The 16642-nt window shown below is 50.9% G+C and overlaps 1 protein-coding gene across 1 annotated transcript; it reads left to right on the forward strand.

The window, feature by feature from the left end:
* The first annotated feature begins 932 nt into the window (after positions 1 to 932).
* MARVELD1 (MARVEL domain containing 1) lies at positions 933 to 4638 on the forward strand. Its single transcript, XM_058671525.1, has 2 exons — positions 933 to 2885; positions 3704 to 4638. Exon 1 carries the CDS (start codon positions 1102 to 1104, stop codon positions 1621 to 1623), a length of 522 nt encoding a protein of 173 aa, XP_058527508.1. The 5' UTR covers positions 933 to 1101; the 3' UTR covers positions 1624 to 2885; positions 3704 to 4638.
* The last annotated feature ends 12004 nt before the right edge of the window (positions 4639 to 16642 follow it).

A 16642-nucleotide genomic window follows, 5' to 3' on the forward strand; every position in this document is an offset into this window, starting at 1 on the left:
GGGTGCGAGCCAGGGTAAGGGAAACACGTGGACAACCGTGAGGTTGAAAGTGGGTTAGGGCCAGATTGCGAAATGTGCCACATAGAAGAGATTGTCTGCTGGCCGGTAGCCTGGTCGAGAGCAGCATGAGGCACCCTGCGGCCTGTTGGTTAGCACTGCCACCTCGCAGGAAGGCTCATCCGGAAGGGAAAAGACAGGAACCAACTGTAATTGCAGTTGTTTTGGTCTCAGTCACTCTGGGTTTTGTTTCCCTTCTCAGCAAAAAAAGACAGTCACTGCACAGGCCCTAATGTTGTAGTGAGGCTTGAGCGAGAATGCACGAAAGGGTTAATGCGGCACGGACGGTGAGGAAGTGTCCCTGGCTCAGTCACGGGGGCTGGCAGCTCCGCTGACTCTCCAGCCTGGGGCTGGGGGCCTAGGACCCTTGGGCAGCGTGGTTTTAACCAAAACAGGGCTTGGGGAGGCTGGTGCGTTGTGTACTGAGAGAGTATGCCCCTTTCCTCCCATTCTACAACTCCCATGGACAACTGCCTGGGAAAGGTCTGAGCCCACCTTGGGGCAGGAGGGGTTTGGGGTATACAGGGCAGATGTTGGCTCAAGGCCAGTGATGCTCCCTGCCCTGGCCAGGGAAGGGTCAGGAGGGAAGGCTCAGCCCGAGTCTGGGAAGACACACTCTAGCCCGGCCTGGAGCCCACGGCTGGAAGGGTGGGGAGGGCCCAGACGCGGCCCTTCTGGGGCACAAGGGCTGGAGAAGGAATCTGAGCTGGGAGTCAGGCGAGGAGAGGGGGGCGCCGGGGCGGAAAGCTGGGCGGAGAGGGATGGCAGGAAGCCGGGAGGAGTGCGCAGGGGTGGGTGGAGACGGCAGAGGGGACAGGGAAAAGGGCGGGTAGGAGGGTGGAGAGAGGGAGTAGAGACAGACAGAGAGAGGAGGGCTAGGGGAGGAGAGAGGGGAGGAAGGGTGGGGAGCGCAGCTGAAGAACAGAAGGACCAGGACAGAACCCGGCGAGGCGGCCGCAGCGGGTACCCGGGCCGGGCCGCCCCCGCGAGCAAGGCGCCGCCATTCCGCTGCTGGGCCCGCCGCCACCGTCGCGCCCGGGGGCCATGCTGCCACCGCCCCCGCGCCAGCCGCCGCCCCAGGCGCGCTCGGGCCGCGGCGCGGTGCAGCTGCAGCGGCCCTTCCTGCGCGGCCCACTGGGCGTGCTACGACTGCTGCAGCTGGTGGCCGGCGCCGCCTTCTGGGTCACCATCGCCACCAGCAAGTACCAGGGTCCCGTGCACTTTGCGCTCTTCGTGTCCGTGTTATTCTGGCTGCTGACCCTCGGCCTCTACTTCCTCACGCTGCTGGGCAAGCACGAGCTGGTGCCCGTGTTGGGCTCGCGTTGGCTCGTGGTCAACGTGGTGCACGACCTGCTGGCAGCCGCCCTCTACGGCGCCGCCACGGGCATCATGATCGACCAGACGCAACGCCACAGCTATTGCAACCTCAAGGATTACCCGCTGCCCTGTGCCTACCATGCCTTTCTGGCAGCTGCCGTCTGCGGTGGCCTCTGCCTCGGCCTCTACCTGCTCTCGGCGTTCTACGGCTGCTGCCGTCGCTACCAGGGCAAGCTGGAGGTGGCGTGAGTGTCGCCCGCCGATGTGCCCATATCCCTTCGCCTGGCTCTGCGTTTCCACTGCCGCCTGCGCCTTGGATTCCCGGCACACAGTTCTCCCACCGACGGTGGCGCCACCGCCTCCCTCTCCAAGAACCATCGCTGGCTGAGATTCGAGGGGCGCTGTCTCCAGGGACCAGCGCGGGTCAAGATCCGAGGGGCGGACGCACGGGTTCAGAAAGGCCAGCCCCGAAGCGAAATTAAGCGATTCTTCTTCCCCTTCTCGCGGGAGACGTGGACAGGCGCCGCGTAGATCCGGGGGAGGCTCCCAGATTGGAACCAGCCCTGCATTCCCCTCCTCCTTTCCTGGCGCTTTCGTAGAAGCACCCTGTTCCCAGCCCCTGTTACAGCCTCGGTGCTGTAGAAGTCAGGCTTGTAGCCGCTGCAGCAGGAGCTGGGGACAGGCCTCGGCTGGACCCGGGCTGAGCCACAAATTTGGATTGGCTTCGGGGTTGTGCGGCCGTCCCTCGCCGCAGCCCCTCCCTGCCCTTCCCTAGGCAGCCTGGTGTCTGTCCTCGGGCCCTGACGGGGTCCTTACTCGCCTCTGTTTGGCGCAGGCCAAACCCAAGCACCCTTCACTAACCTCGCACCAACACAGCCTCTTTGCTGGCCTTTCTCTCACAGGCTTCTGCTTCACCTCATCCCAGATCCATTTGCATTCTGGATCCAATATGGCAGGTTAGGGTGAGCCTACCCATCATGGCTACGGAGAGGACTCACAGCCTGCACTTGGGAGCAGCCAGGACCAGACCAGAGTGTGGTCTCTGGACTCCAGAGGGTTCCAGCCCGGGAGCTGACCTTATGAGAGTTTCAGGGCCGAATGAGTTTGGCAGCGGTGTCGTCTGTCCTTTTTGGAGACCCATGATGCTTGTGAGCACCATCAGAGACTCCTAAAGTCCTCCGTCCCAAAGAAGCCCAGCGTGTACTGCATTACTGCCAGGGGCTAGACTAGTGTGGCATTCCTGGGAGCCCAAGCAGCCAGGCAATTTCTGTAGTAGAGGGACGAGCCCACCCCAGTGGGGGAGGAAGCAGCTGCCCCCTATCCAGCCAGAGACTTGGGAACTGGTGAACTTGAACATTGCTGTCCATCTTGAGAAAAGGAGCCAAGGTTAACCAGAACATTTCCCAGCCTAAAGCAAAGTCACCTGTAACCTGTAAGGGATGCTGGCATTGACCTGGAGCACCTGGCAGGGAGTGTGTGATGTGGGGCCAGTGGCTGGCCAGGCCTCCAAGGTAAGATGCTTCTTGGTCTTCCTGAAAGGGGTTATAGGTCTCAGAATAGGAAGCACAGCTCTCTTTGGTTCCCCAAAGTTGAAAGGGTTTCTATTCAGAGCAGGTTGGAGATAATAATAACCACAGTGTGGAAAATCTAACTTTTTTTTTCTGAACTTTTAAAAGGTCTGTTCTTGAAAACATGCAACCTCCTGGGTGGAGGTGGCTGTGTTCTCACAAGCTTGCTCTTTAAGCTTTAGTGTAGCAGTTTGTTAGCATCTTGTGGCTGCGGAGGAAGCAGGCAGGGGGGCAGCAGATGTGTAGGCTGGACGGCACTGCTGTACGCAGCATTATCATGTGTCCATCTCTTCCCATCAGTGACTCCAGTGAAGTGGCAGTCCATGCGATCCCTGTTCTCCGTATGAGGAGAGTGAGTCCCACAGCAGCTGAGGGACTCCTGCAGTTCTCCTAGCCAGGACCATACATTGCAAGGGAATCACACTGGTTAGGTGTAATCAGTGCTTAAAATAACCTTAACATACAGGTCACCATTCAGCTGTCTTTAAGTGTGCAGGTCAGGGTAGTGCTACTCTCGGGTACCACCTATCTGGAACTATTTCCGTCTTGTAAAACTGAAACACTGTAGCCACTAAAAGGTTGGCCATGGATCTCCTTTGGCAAGTTCCAGAACCCTGCACCCCCAGGATCCCCTGAGCCCTCTGGGGTTTCATTTGGGCTGGGTCCCTTAGCTTCAACCACTGGTATTAGCCAGAGCTGGCGTGGGTCTTGCTGGGCTGCTTGGAGACCTTGGATGCCTAGTGACTGCGCTCCTCTTGCAGGTTTCCATGCTGCTGGGGCCATGGAGCTTCCCTTGGCTGGTCATGCTGCCTTCCACCACACACCCACTTCCCTGGGCTGGTAGCACTGTGATGGCCAGGGCCAACAGCAGACTTCCTCCGAGCCTTCCTTGCTGGCTCCAGGGGCAGCCAGGAGGGAAGATGACTTCTGCCCAGCAGCTTCCTTGCTTCCATCCAGTGGAACAGCCACGAAGAACAAAGACTGATTCTGCCTTAACTCAAAAGAACTCCTGATTCTTCTCAAGCTCTGGTTTGGACACAAGTTCTCAGCTGCCTAGAACTGAGCTGTGCAGCCCGGCACTCTAAACCAAGGGTTTCATTCCAACTTTTGTTCTTTTTCCCTTTTTATATATATGAAAAATCCATCTAAGTTGCCTCCTCAGTTTAGGTCCTGTCTCCTCAGGATCTCCTTCCTCCCCAGCCCCCAGTGCCTGGGGCTGTGTTGCTGGTCAAGTGGCCTTGCCCAGTAGCAGGTGCCCCCTTGGTCTTCAAGGGGGCCTCATCCTTCCAGAAGTGCCTGTAGCATTCCAGGGCTCTCTTGCTCTTCCAGATGTGCCTTCCCGCTTGGCTTCCAGCGGCTTAGTGGTGCCATCTGCCAGATGTGAGAAGCACAGATAAGAATGGCCACCATCCCCAGCCTCCCACTTCAAGGTCCCAGGCCCTCATTGTGACCTCCTGATCCAGCCCAGAGCTTCTGGATCTTGAGGGGCAGTCTCATAGGCCTCCCTCCTAGGATACCAGGACTTGGGCCAGTCTGGGGTCACCCTGGAGACAACATTTCTACAAAGAGCAACAGAGTGGGGGGCTTGGAGAGGGTGAGGATGGTCAGGGAGAGGGTGCCCAAGTGCTTTGATCCCTGGCTTAGTGGTAATTACTAATATGCTTTTCTGAATAAAGTTGGGTTTGTCTTACCTTGACGCATGAGTCTTCTGTGTGACCTGCTGTTGCACCCTCGGTCGGGGCTCCCAGCCCTCTCTGTATCCCTTAATCATACTACACTACGGGCTTCTTCCTCTCTGTCTCCCAGCCCTTCTCTTCCCTTCCTGGAGGACAAGTGAGTTCACAGATTGCCAGTGCTTGAATTAGGAGTAGGTAGCAGGGGTTGCCTGCGGCAGGAACTGGAAGGTAGAAAGCCTTCTGTGTCTGTCCTGGCTGAGACTCCTAACCATCTCCCAGTGGGCTTCTATTTGGTAGCTCAGCTGTCATTCTAGGTGCTGGGTGAGCCTCAAGGGTCCCATACCCTCTGCCGCATCATCTTACAGAAGGGCAAATGGAGCCCCAGATGGGGTGGCAACCTGCCCAGTGCCACACAGCTAGTGGGGCAGAGCGGGGTGACCTGGAGCCTAGATAGGCAACCCTTAGTCCACTATGCAGATTCTGGTGTTGCCTGCTGGGCCGCTCCAGATCCAGCTTTCCCCTGATGCCCCAGAGGTTTCGGGCCTAGCCTGCCGCGCCTGCTGGCTGAGTTGCCCAGGGGTAGTTCATTGGTTCCTTCCTGTGCCCTGGGCCTCGCCTCCACAGCCAGGAAATAGGATTCTCTTGGCACAGCTCAAAACAGTGGGAACAGCTCCAGGCTGGAATCTGATGCTATGTGCTTGCCACACCTACTCTTCCAAAGAATGTTCCCCAGGGTAGGGCACTGCACTCACTTGCACACACACACCACACTCTTCTTTTTGGGGTTTCTGTGCCAGAGGAAATGCTACCAGCTGCTACAGCCCCTTCTCCCTCTCCTGCCTATCTAGGAGTTTCACACAAAATAAAGCATGGCTCTGCTTTAGGCAGGGGCTGGAAACCCTGCTGTGCGTTCCTTTGGCTTGCAGGGGGCGCATTGTGCAATAGAAAATGCATTTCTATTTTATTGCATCTCCCCAGCAGTCAGAGATTGGCATGTCTCCTCTGGCTCCCTGGAGGAAGCCAGGCTGGAGAGGGAAGGGTCGGACATGGAGTCACAGTCGGCTGGCACAGTACAGGGGGCTGGAGCACATGCTCCCAGTATCCTTGGTGCATTTTGGGGATGCTCAGGAGCTTGGGTGGAATTTGAAATTTTTTTTCCTGGATACCAGGTTTTAGAAATCAAATCTAATCTGTTTCTGGTATTTCCTGTTTAATGTGTTTGTGTAAAGTCTGAAATAAGGCACTGCTCCTTAGGGGCTCAATGAACTTACTCAGTGCTGAGAAACCCAAGGCTGACTCATTTATGGCTATTCCTTTTCTCACTTTTCCAGGGGTAAGGGTGGGGTGGTCAATGGTGAGAAAGGCAAATTGACTAATATTGTCAGAGAGGAAAAGAAAACTCAGGGATGTGAGAAAAAATTCTGGCTAGCAAATCTGTGTACATAGTTATCCTGATCATTGTTTGTTCATTACAATGCTTATTTGTAAACTAAAATAGCAATATACAAGGTACCCATTAAAATATAGCAAAATACACCCATTTATACAATTTTTTTTTAGATTTATTTATTTTGTTGGAATGGCAGATTTACAGAGAAGGAGAGACAAAGAGAAAGGTCTTTCATTTGCTCTGGGCTGCCCTCTACTACTTTCCCAGGACAGAAGCAGAGAGCTGGATGGAAAGTGGAACAGTTGGAGCACAATCTGGTGCCCATATGAGATACTGCAGCTTGTAAGGGAAGGGTTAGCCAAGTGAACCATCGCATCAGGCCACATTTAAACAATTTGAACAGTACAGAACTGTATAAAGGAGGGCCCAGTGCAGTAGCTCAGTGGCTAAAGTCCTCACCTTGCATGTGCCAAGATTCCATATGGGTACCAGTTCGTGTCCCAGCTGCCCCGCTTCCCATCCAGCTCCCTGCTTGTGACCTGGGAAAGCAGTCAAGGACAGCCCAAAGCTTTGGGACCCTGCACCCGCGTGGGAGACCCGGAAAGAAGTTCCTGGCTCCTGACTTCAGATCGGCGCAGCACTGGCTGTTGTGGCCACTTGGGGAATGAATCATCAGATGGAAGATCTTCCTCTCTGTCTCTCCTCCTCTCTGTACATCTGCCTTTCCAATAAAATAAATAAATCTTAAAAAAAAAAAAAAAAGGATTGGGCCCGGCGCCGTGGCCTAGCGGCTAAAGTCCTCGCCTTGAACGCACCGGGATCCCATATGGGCTCCGGTTCTAATCCCGGCAGCTTCACTTCCCATCCAGCTCCCTGCTTGTGGCCTGGGAAAGCAGTTGAGGACGGCCCAATGCATTGGGACACTGCCACTGCACCCGCGTGGGAGACCCGGAAGAGGTTCCTGGTTCCCAGCTTCGGATCGGCGCGCACTGGCCCATTGCAGCTCACTTGGGGAGTGAAACATCGGACGGAAGATCTTCCTCTCTGTCTCTCCTCCTCTGTGTATATCTGGCTGTAATAAAAATGAATAAATCTTTAAAAAAAAAAAAAAAAAAAGGATTGCCCAAAGCCTTGGGCACCCACTCCAGGAAGACCTGGAAGAAGCTCCTGGCTCCTGTGTTCAGGTCAGATCATCTCCGGCCATTGTGGGCATTTGAGGAATAAATGAGCAGATGGAGGATCTTTCTGTCTCTCCTACTCCGAGTAAACGTGATCTGAATTTCCAATAAAATAAATAAATCTTTAAAAAAAGAAAGAAAAAAGATCTGTTCCATTCCCCATAAGTTTTTCAAATGAATAAGTAAACAAATGAATAAGTCTGTGGTACATACTGGTATGTATGGGAACCAGGGTAGGGGGCAGGCCTGGTGGGGGTTTTGGGGTCACCCCAACCAGGCTGCAGCTCCCACTGGTTTACATGAGGGCCGAGTATGAAGTGGGCAGGATTGGGATGGACTACAACACCCATCAGTTCACGTGGAAGACAAGGCTGAAAACAGAACTGACCCAGCAACAACCAGCGTGTGCATAAGCTGATTGGGGCGATGGACTGTGCCAGACTCTGTACTGGCAAGTACACACAAGAATCAGGTCTGAGATCACCTCAGACAAAGTTTCTTTGGAGATCCCTCCAACTGAACTGCTGATCTCAGAACCCAACCATGAAGAGACTATGTCAGCCAGTGGATTCTGAATAGATTTCATCGTGATTGGAACGGTGAGATTGGCAGCAATTCAGAACTGTTGAACTAGCAAAACTGCTTGAGCAGGACCCTCGGAGTGTGCCTCACATCGGGGACCTGTGATGGGTGGGAGGCTGGGTGGGGCTTCTCCCTTTGTTTCTCCTCTGACCCCAGTATTCAGGGAAAAAAAAGTGATGATATTAGCGTGGAAACAATGGTCTTTCCCACTTTCCTGTAGCCCTTGACCCTTTGTACCCTAATCAACTAAGTAAGATTATTTAAAAAAAAGTTTGATGCCACTAACAAAAAATATATGTAAACAAGGAAAACACCACATGACTGAGTCACTTCCACTGTGAGAATTCTTCCCCCAGAGAAGTGAAAGCTTTGTCCGAAGGTTCGTACATAAATGTTCATGATAACTCATTATTGTTCATTATTTACAGCAACCAACACCCTGAAACAGCACACTCACCAATATGTGAACAGCTAAACAAATAATAGTATATTCAGACATAGAAGCATGAGCTATTTTGCCGTAATATCATGAATAATTATGATGCTGAGTGAAATAAACCAAGACATCCTCCCTTCAAAAACAGCACAAACTGTAACATTCATTCCATTGAGATAGAAGTCTAGGAGACACATCTGATTGGCAGTCATAAACAGCAGGTCGGTGTTGCCTAGGGTGGGAGCTGGGATGGGCAAGGGAGAACCAAGGGTCAGGGAAACACTGGCCATTGGGGATGTATGACCACTGGGCTGTGGCAGCATTTCCATAGTGTGTACACACGTGACCTCCCATCACATGGCAGGTTTGATTTTGCTATTTGTTATTGGAAAGGCAGAGAGATAGAGACAGATGGAGGAATACACGGAGAAAGCTCCCATCTGATGGTTCACTCCCCAAATGTCCACAACAGCCACAGCTGGGCCAGGCCAAAGCCAGGAGCCTGGAACTCAATCCTACTCTCCCAAATGGCTGGCAGGGACCTATCAGGGTATGTGTTAGGAAGTGGGAGCAGAGCCAGGACTCAAGCTATGGAAAGGATGCCGGCATTCCAAGTTATGCCTTGCCTGCAGTGCCAAACACTCATTTCCACCCTGTACAGTTGAAATTTAAATATGTGCAGCTTAATGCACACCAAGTAGACCCTAACAAATCGCTTTCCAACAAAATATACCATCTAGACCACCACATCAGCTCTCTGAGCCTCATGGTAGTTATACTCATCATCTGCTGCTTGGAAAATGAGATGAAATCTCATATGTAAACCTATTTTGTAAACTGTGAGCACCAGAGGACGGGACAGGTTGTCATTGCTATCATTATGGTTACAATCAGGACAAAAAAATAAAAAACACCTGGGGTCATCAGCATGGCGTGCAAGGCTAAGCCTCTGCCTCCAAGCACTAGCATCTCGAGGGGAAGGGGGGCCTCGAGGGAGACACAAATCTCAGAACTGCTGCACCACCTTGTCAGAAAAGCTCAGCACAGACGGCATTTGGCTCAGCGGTGAATACGCCCCTGTGACATCCGCATCCTGTATTAGAGTCCTGACGCCACACCCAATTCCAGCTTCCTGCTCACCGACTGCCTGGAGGCAGCAGATAATGCCTTAAGCATTGGATCCTTGCTACCCACAGGGCAGATCCAGATCCATTTCCTGGTGTTGTGGCACAGACCTGAGTGTGAATAGCAGTTGGCAAGACATGTGGAAAAATACATGGTGCCACTACAGTGCCTTGGACACAGCAGCTTGCCCCAGGAGCCTCTTTCCACCACACAAAGGGATACTTTGTGGGACTGAGAGGAGAGGTTCCCTAGGGCACCCATCATGCCCTTTGTCATGGATAAAGTCATGTTTTCTCTCTTCCCAACTGGACATGAGAACCAGCCCAACCCTGGTGCCACCCAGTCCCAATAGCCAACGAGCCCAAATGAATGGCCTCATGGGATAGGGAGGGAAGACAGGCTGTCTAATTAGAAGAAGCCAGGCTGGAATTTCCATAGGCAGGGGAGCCTTAGGGCCCTTCTGGGATTTATTTATTTTTACTGGAAAGGCAAACCCACAGAGAGGAGAAACAGAAAGATTTGTTGTTTCACTCCCAAATGGACATTCCATATTATAGACCTGCATCTCTGCTTCTGATCCAGCTTTCTGCTAATGTGCCTGGGGAAACGGAGGAAGAAGACCTAAGTACTTGAGTCCCTGGCCACTCACATGGAAGACCTGGGCAGAGTTCTTGGCTTGTGGCTCTGACCTCATCTAACCCTGTTTGTTGCAGCCTTTTGAAGGGTGAACTGGTGAATGACAGATCTCTCTGGCTTGCATTAAAATGAAATAAACTTATTTTAAAGTTCATGGACAAACAGAACTAAAAGATAAAAACAAAAGAAGCTCTCACTCACGTTCCCTGACTTCTGTTCACATAGAGTTAGAATGATATCATTGTCAAACTTGGAAAAGCAAGTTGTATAAGTGAGTGCGTGTGTGTGTGTGTCTATGTATGAGCATCTATGTATGATGCTCTTGCTTGATTAGTTATAAAATTAGAGGAGGAGAGTGAATGGTTTAGTTCTCGAGCATAAGATAGTGTGGGTGAAGGATTTCTTTTCCCTTTGTACACTTCTTTAAAATTTTTTTTATTTATTTTTATTGCGAAGTCAGATATACAGAGAGGAGGAAAGACAGAGAGGAAGAACTTCCGTCTGTTGATTCACTCCCCAAGTGGCCGCAATGGCCAGAGCTGAGCCAATCTGAAGTCAGGAGCCAAGAGCTTCTTCTGGGTTCACTCCCCAAAAACCTGCACAGCCAAGCTGGGCTAGACCAAAGCCAGGAGCCAGGATCTCCCCCCTGATCTCCCACATGGGAGGGCTGGGGCCAGGACCAGGGCTAGAGTTGTCAACTGCTCCCTCCCAGGTACATTAGCACGGAACTTGACTGAAGGGGGCATCTGGAAGTGGAATTGACATTCTGATGTGGAATGTTGGTATCCTGTGTCTAAATCTCATGTATAGTCCCACCAACTGTCTCTATTTTATCATTCGATTTATTTCTTTTTGAATTAATGAATTTAAAAGAGTTACAGAGAGAAAGAGAGAGTGAGCAAGATCTTCACTCTGCAGAGAGCTGTGATGGCCAGGTATGGGCAGGCTTAAGTCAGCAGCCAGGAGCTTCGTCTGGGTCTCCCACATTGTCACCGGGACTGATGCACTCGGACCATCCTCTGCTGCTTTTCTCAGATCACAAGCAGAGAACCAATGCAAGTCTCGCAGAGCTGATCCACTAAGGCGCTAGTCTTTGATGCAAAGTGGTGGGACAGGTCTGGGTCTAGAGAAGAACCAGCCAGACTGGCCTGTTTTACCAACATAGATGGTCTTTATTACGCTGAGAATCTGTTGCATTCTTTACTTGATGAGGATGATCTTCACTGGAGTAGGCAGGCTTGACTATCATGTGCAGCTGGTTATGTTCCTTTGTGTAAGAGTCTGCAAAGGCAGGGGCCCCACATTCATCTGTGTGAACTTCGAACGTAGCCAACACCTAGGCAATGGTCACCTGGCAATGTCAAAAGCGATCAGTGGGATCCACTGGAATCAGATCTGACAAAGACAGGGGTTCCTGGGAGTCTCAGGGGACCAGCCTGGGGACTCAGAGGGGAGCCAGGCAGCAACACCCCTGGAACAGCGCTGTGCTCAAAGTCCAGGCCTGAGGTGCTCCCCTAGCTAGGCCAACCGTGGAGGCCTGCGGGGCTCCCCTAGTCAGGCCAGGCACGGCACGGAGGCCTGCGGGGCTCCCCTAGTCAGGCCAGGCACGGAGGCCTGAGGGGCTCCCCTAGCCAGCCCAGGCACGGAGGCCTGCGGTGCTCCCCTAGCCAGGCCAGCCAGGACTGGTCATAACTACTCTTTTTTTTTTTTTGACTTTTTTTTATTAATTATTATGCATTATGTGACAGTTTCATAGGCTCTGGGAATCCCCCCACCCCTCCCCACGCCCCTCCCCCCTGGTGGATTCCTCCACCTTGGTGCAGTATTACAGTTCAAATTCAATCAAGATTCTTTCCTTGCAAACATATACCAAACCATGTCAATTCCATAACTACTCTTGCCTTCAGGCAGCACAGGCACCCTGACCACAGACGGTCCCCAGCTGGGACATCCGCTGCCTGAGGCCCAGCCATCTCTCACCCTCTCCCAGAAGAGAGAGAGAGAGGAAGAAGGAAGAAAAAAGAATGAAAGTAATCTTTAAAAACAATACAAACAAAAGAATGAAAGAAAGGAAGGGATGTTCCGTTTTTTTTTAAAATGTATTTATTTCAAAGGCAGAGTAGCATCATCTACTGCCTCCCAGGTGTGTTAGCTGAATAAGAAGCATGGAGCAGCCGAGACTGGAGCCCGTACCCCCTTATGGGATGTGGGTGTCCTAAGGGGCAGCTTTATCCATTGTGCCACAAAACCTGATTAAAAAAAAAAAATCTATTTCTTTCATAGTAATTGATGGTTTCAGGATTTTTGGTGGTCACCCACTGCTGCCTACTCCACTGGTGCTATATGAATTCGGACTGTCTGTCCTACTAGAATGCACATTTTTGAGGAAAGACTTCCAGGTTCGTCATCTCTACATTCCCATGAAAGACACAGAATACTTTATCTCTGGGGGAAGGAACAACCGTCAAAGATCACCTGCTGTAGCACACACACACATGCCCTAACATTTCAGTAGCTTAACAGAATACAGTATTATGCTTATTCTTCACAGAGTTGACTCCTGGAGCATTCAAGCTTCCCCCTGTAGAATGGCTCAGGGGTGCAACTCCGCCTGGTGGCCTGGCCATTCCTGTGGCACTGGCTCACTGGGCGGGTGGCAGGTGTCGGACAGGCTTCTGACTTCTCAGCTCCTTGGTCTAGCAAAACACTCTGTCCACCCACGTCCTCAGAGTCACCCTGCTCAGCCCACAAGCAGAGGGGGCTGGGAGACACAGTCCACGCCTGGCCAGCATCACTTCCATGCTGAGGAAGGAGGGCCCTTAACTGTGTCTTTGAGGAAAGCACAAGGTTTTCTTGGGGAAATTTTCACTGCCCAGTTTTGTAAGACTACTTTCGTGCCAGCATTTGATGAATGGTTGTTTTCACGGCTGCCAGGAGCTGCTGGGTAAGAATGTCATTTCTGACATTCATTTCCTGGCGGTGTTTGTCCAACAACTCCTGTCTCACAGCTGGAAAACCCATTACTCATGAGTGCTGCCTTCTCAGGTACAAGAATATAAAGATGTATTTATCAGGGCAACAGCAGCAAGCTATTCATCCAAAAATGTTCACTGGCCCAATATTAAGTTAAATTCTAAAAAACCAAATATTGAAGGAAATGCAATGGGAAATGCCATCCAAGTGTTTCTTGAATTTAGTCTCATTTTAAGAATTGAAACATAGGGCCCAGCGCAATAGCATAATGGTTAAGATCCTAACTTGAACGCGCCAGGATCCCATATGGGCGCCAATTCTGATCCTGGAAGCTCCACTTCCCATCCAGTTCCCTGTTTGTGGCCTGGGAAAGCAGTCGAGGACGGCCCAAAGCCTTGGGACCCTGCACCCACGTGGGAGACCTGGAAAGAAATTCCTGGCTCCTGACTTTGGATCGGTGCAGTACCGACAGTTGCAGCCGCTTGGGGAGTGAACCATCGAACAGAAGATCTTCCTCTCTGTCTCTCCTCCTCTCTGTACATCTGCCTTTCCAATAAAAAATAAAATAAACCTGTTAAAAAAAAGAATTGAAACATAGTTTATGTAACATAACATCTGTGTAACAATTTCTGATTTTTCAGTTGTTCAATTCAGTTGTTTTTAGTTTATTGGCAAGGTAGTGCTGCTACTGCTACCAGCTAATTCCAGAATGTTCCATTTTTCCCGAAAGAAACTATGTATCCATTAGGAGTCATTCTCAAGTCATTCTTTGCTGTGCTTTGGCAGTCACTGGCATACTCTGCCTATCTGGATATGCCCATTTTGGACATTTCCTCTACATGGAAGCAAACACTGTGTGGCATTATAGACTTGCTTCATTTAGCTTAGCTTAATGTTTCAAAGATTTGTCAATATTTAGCATGTACCAATCCTTCATTCTATTTTGTGGTTGAACAGAGTACGTCTTGTTTGTCCAACATTTTATCATTAAAAAATATTGCAGCAAAATACATATAATATAAAGTGTATGATCTTAGCCACTTTTAAAGTATACATTCACGTTGGGGCTGGAGTTGAGGTACTGCTTGGGACACAACATCCCAACCACAGTGCTGCCTGCTCAGCTTCTCATCCAGCTTCTTGCCATTGCACGTGGGATGTTAACCCCAAGTGTTTAGGCCTTGCCACACAGGTGGGAGGCCTGGATGGAGTTTCAAGCTTTTGGCTTTGACCTGGTCAAGCCCTGGCTGTTGCAGCCATTTAGAGAGTGAACCATCAGATGGAAGATCTTTCTCTTGCCCTCTCTGTCACATGCCTTTCAAATTAACAACAAAAACAACACATTTAGATTATTGTACAAACATCACTATCATTTGTCTCCAGAACTCATCTCATTGCACAAAACTGAAACTCGAAAACCCATTTCCCTCTCCCTCCAGTCCCTGGCAGCTCCTGTTCAATTTTCTCTCACTGTGAATCCTAGGTACCTCATATACAAGGATATTTCAGAAAGCTGATGGGGCCGGCACTATGGCATAGTAGGTTAAGCCTTGGTCTTCAGCGTCAACATCCCATAAGAGCATTTGTTCAAGTCTCAGCTACTCCACTTCTGATTTGGCTCTCTGCTAATGCACTTGGGAAAGCAGTACAAGGTGGCTCAAGTCGTTGGGCCCCACACCAATATGGGAGACCCAGAGGATGCTCCAGGCTCTTGGCTTTGGACTAGCTTAGCTCAGACCGATGTGGACACTTGGGAGTGAATCAACAGATGGAAGATCATTTTGTCTCTCCTCTCTCTGTAAATCTAAAAGAAAAAAAAATTGAACTTTAATAAAATAAAACTCAGGCCTGGTGCATTAGCCTGGTGGTTAAAGTCCTTGCTTTGCATGCACTGGGATCCCATATGGGTGTCAGTTTGTGCCCCAGCTGCTCTACTTCCCTTCTAGCTCTCTGCTTGTGCCCTGGGAAAGCAGTCGAAGATGACCCAAAGTTTTGGGACCCTGCACCTGCGTGCGAGACCTGGAAGAAGACTCCTGGCTCCTGGCTTTGGATGGGCTCTGCCCTGGCCATTATGGCCACTTGGGGGAGGAAACGCCCACACTCACCATTTCCAAACTTAAACCACTCCAAGCCTCAAGCACAGTCAAACACACGGTAATTGTTTTCTTAAGTCATTGAGTTCTGAAGAAATGTTTTACCCAGCAAGACCTCACGAAACTGGCTGGAAACCCAAAAACATCTGACGCACTATGGAAATGGTGAGTTGGGAAGAGACGCCCCCAAATCACTCCGTTCCCGCCCCAACTGTTTCCTCCAGACGCGTGGGCGCCTCCTGGCGGTGAGAAGCATACCTGCAGGTCCCTCACCAGCCCTCCTTCCATCTCTCCACTGTTCTACATGTTTCTTAAGATTCATTTATTTTTATTTGAAACGCAGACTTACAGAAAAAAAGAGAAACAGAAGGATCTTCCATCAACTGGCTCATTCCACAAATGTACAGCGGCTGCAACTGAGCTATTCCAAAGACAGGAGCCAGGAGCTCTTTCAGGTTTCCCACATGGGTGCAGGGTCCCAAGGCTTTGGGCCATCCCCCTCTACCTACCCAGGCCACAGGCAGGGAGCTGGATGGAAAGTGGAGCAGCTGGAACATGAACCAGTGCCCATATGGGATGCTTGCTGGTAGAGGATTAGCCAGTTGAACCACTGCACTGGCTTTTTTTTTTTTTTTTTTAAGATTTATTTATTACTTGAAAGGCAGAGAGAGAGGGAGAGGCAAAGAGATCTTTCACCTAATGGTTCACTCCCCAAATGGCTGCAAGAGCTGGAACCGGGCCAGTCCCAAGCCAGGAGCTTCTTCCAGGTCCTCCTCAGTCCAAGCATTTAGGTCACCTGAGCCTTTCCCAGGCACAACAGCAAGGAGCTGGATTGGAATTGGAGCAGCTAGGACCCAAGGTGGTACTCACATAGGGTGCCGGTGCTACAGGTGGTTGCTTTGCTTGTTATGCCACAGGTATTGGAGTAGGAGTTACTGAATAATATCTTCCCTTTCTTTTTTAAGATTCATTTATTTTTGGGCCCAGTGCAGTAGCCCAGTGGCTAAAATCCTCACCTTGCACACCCAGGATCCCTTATGGGCACTGATTTTAATCACAGCAGCCCTGCTTTCCATCCAGCTCCCTACCTGTGGCCCGGGAAGGCAGTCGAGGGTGGCCCAAAGCCTTGGGACCCTGAACCCATTGTGGGAGACCTGGAAGAAGCTCCTGGCTCCTGGCTTCGGATCAGCTCAGCTCTGACCGTAGTGGCCTCTTGGGAAATGAATCGTCGGACTGAAGATCTTCCTCTCTGTCTTTCCTTCTCTCTATATATCTGACTTTCCAATTAAAAAAAAAATCTTCACGCCACTTGATGCAGTAGCTCGTGGAGTGTAGCGGTAGCTGCTGTCAAAGAAAGAAAGAAATACCTCAAAAGGAAGCAGGGGTGAACACAGACAGGCTTTGCAGGAGGCAGGGTGAGCGCTGTGGTCAAGCGAGAAATGGCCCAGGGTTTCGCCTTCAGGATGGGATGAGAGGCCGGGAGTTTGGATTTCCAGGCCTGCTGCACAGAGCAGAGCCTGCAAGAGTTGCTGAGTGTTGGGGCTGCAGGGGCTGCCTGCCTGCAGCTGGGGCAGCCTGGGAGGGGTGCAGGTGGCTGGCTCCTGCTTCCAG

Source organism: Ochotona princeps, chromosome 13 (genome assembly GCF_030435755.1).
Source record: "Ochotona princeps isolate mOchPri1 chromosome 13, mOchPri1.hap1, whole genome shotgun sequence".
Taxonomy (NCBI): Eukaryota; Metazoa; Chordata; class Mammalia; order Lagomorpha; family Ochotonidae; genus Ochotona; species Ochotona princeps.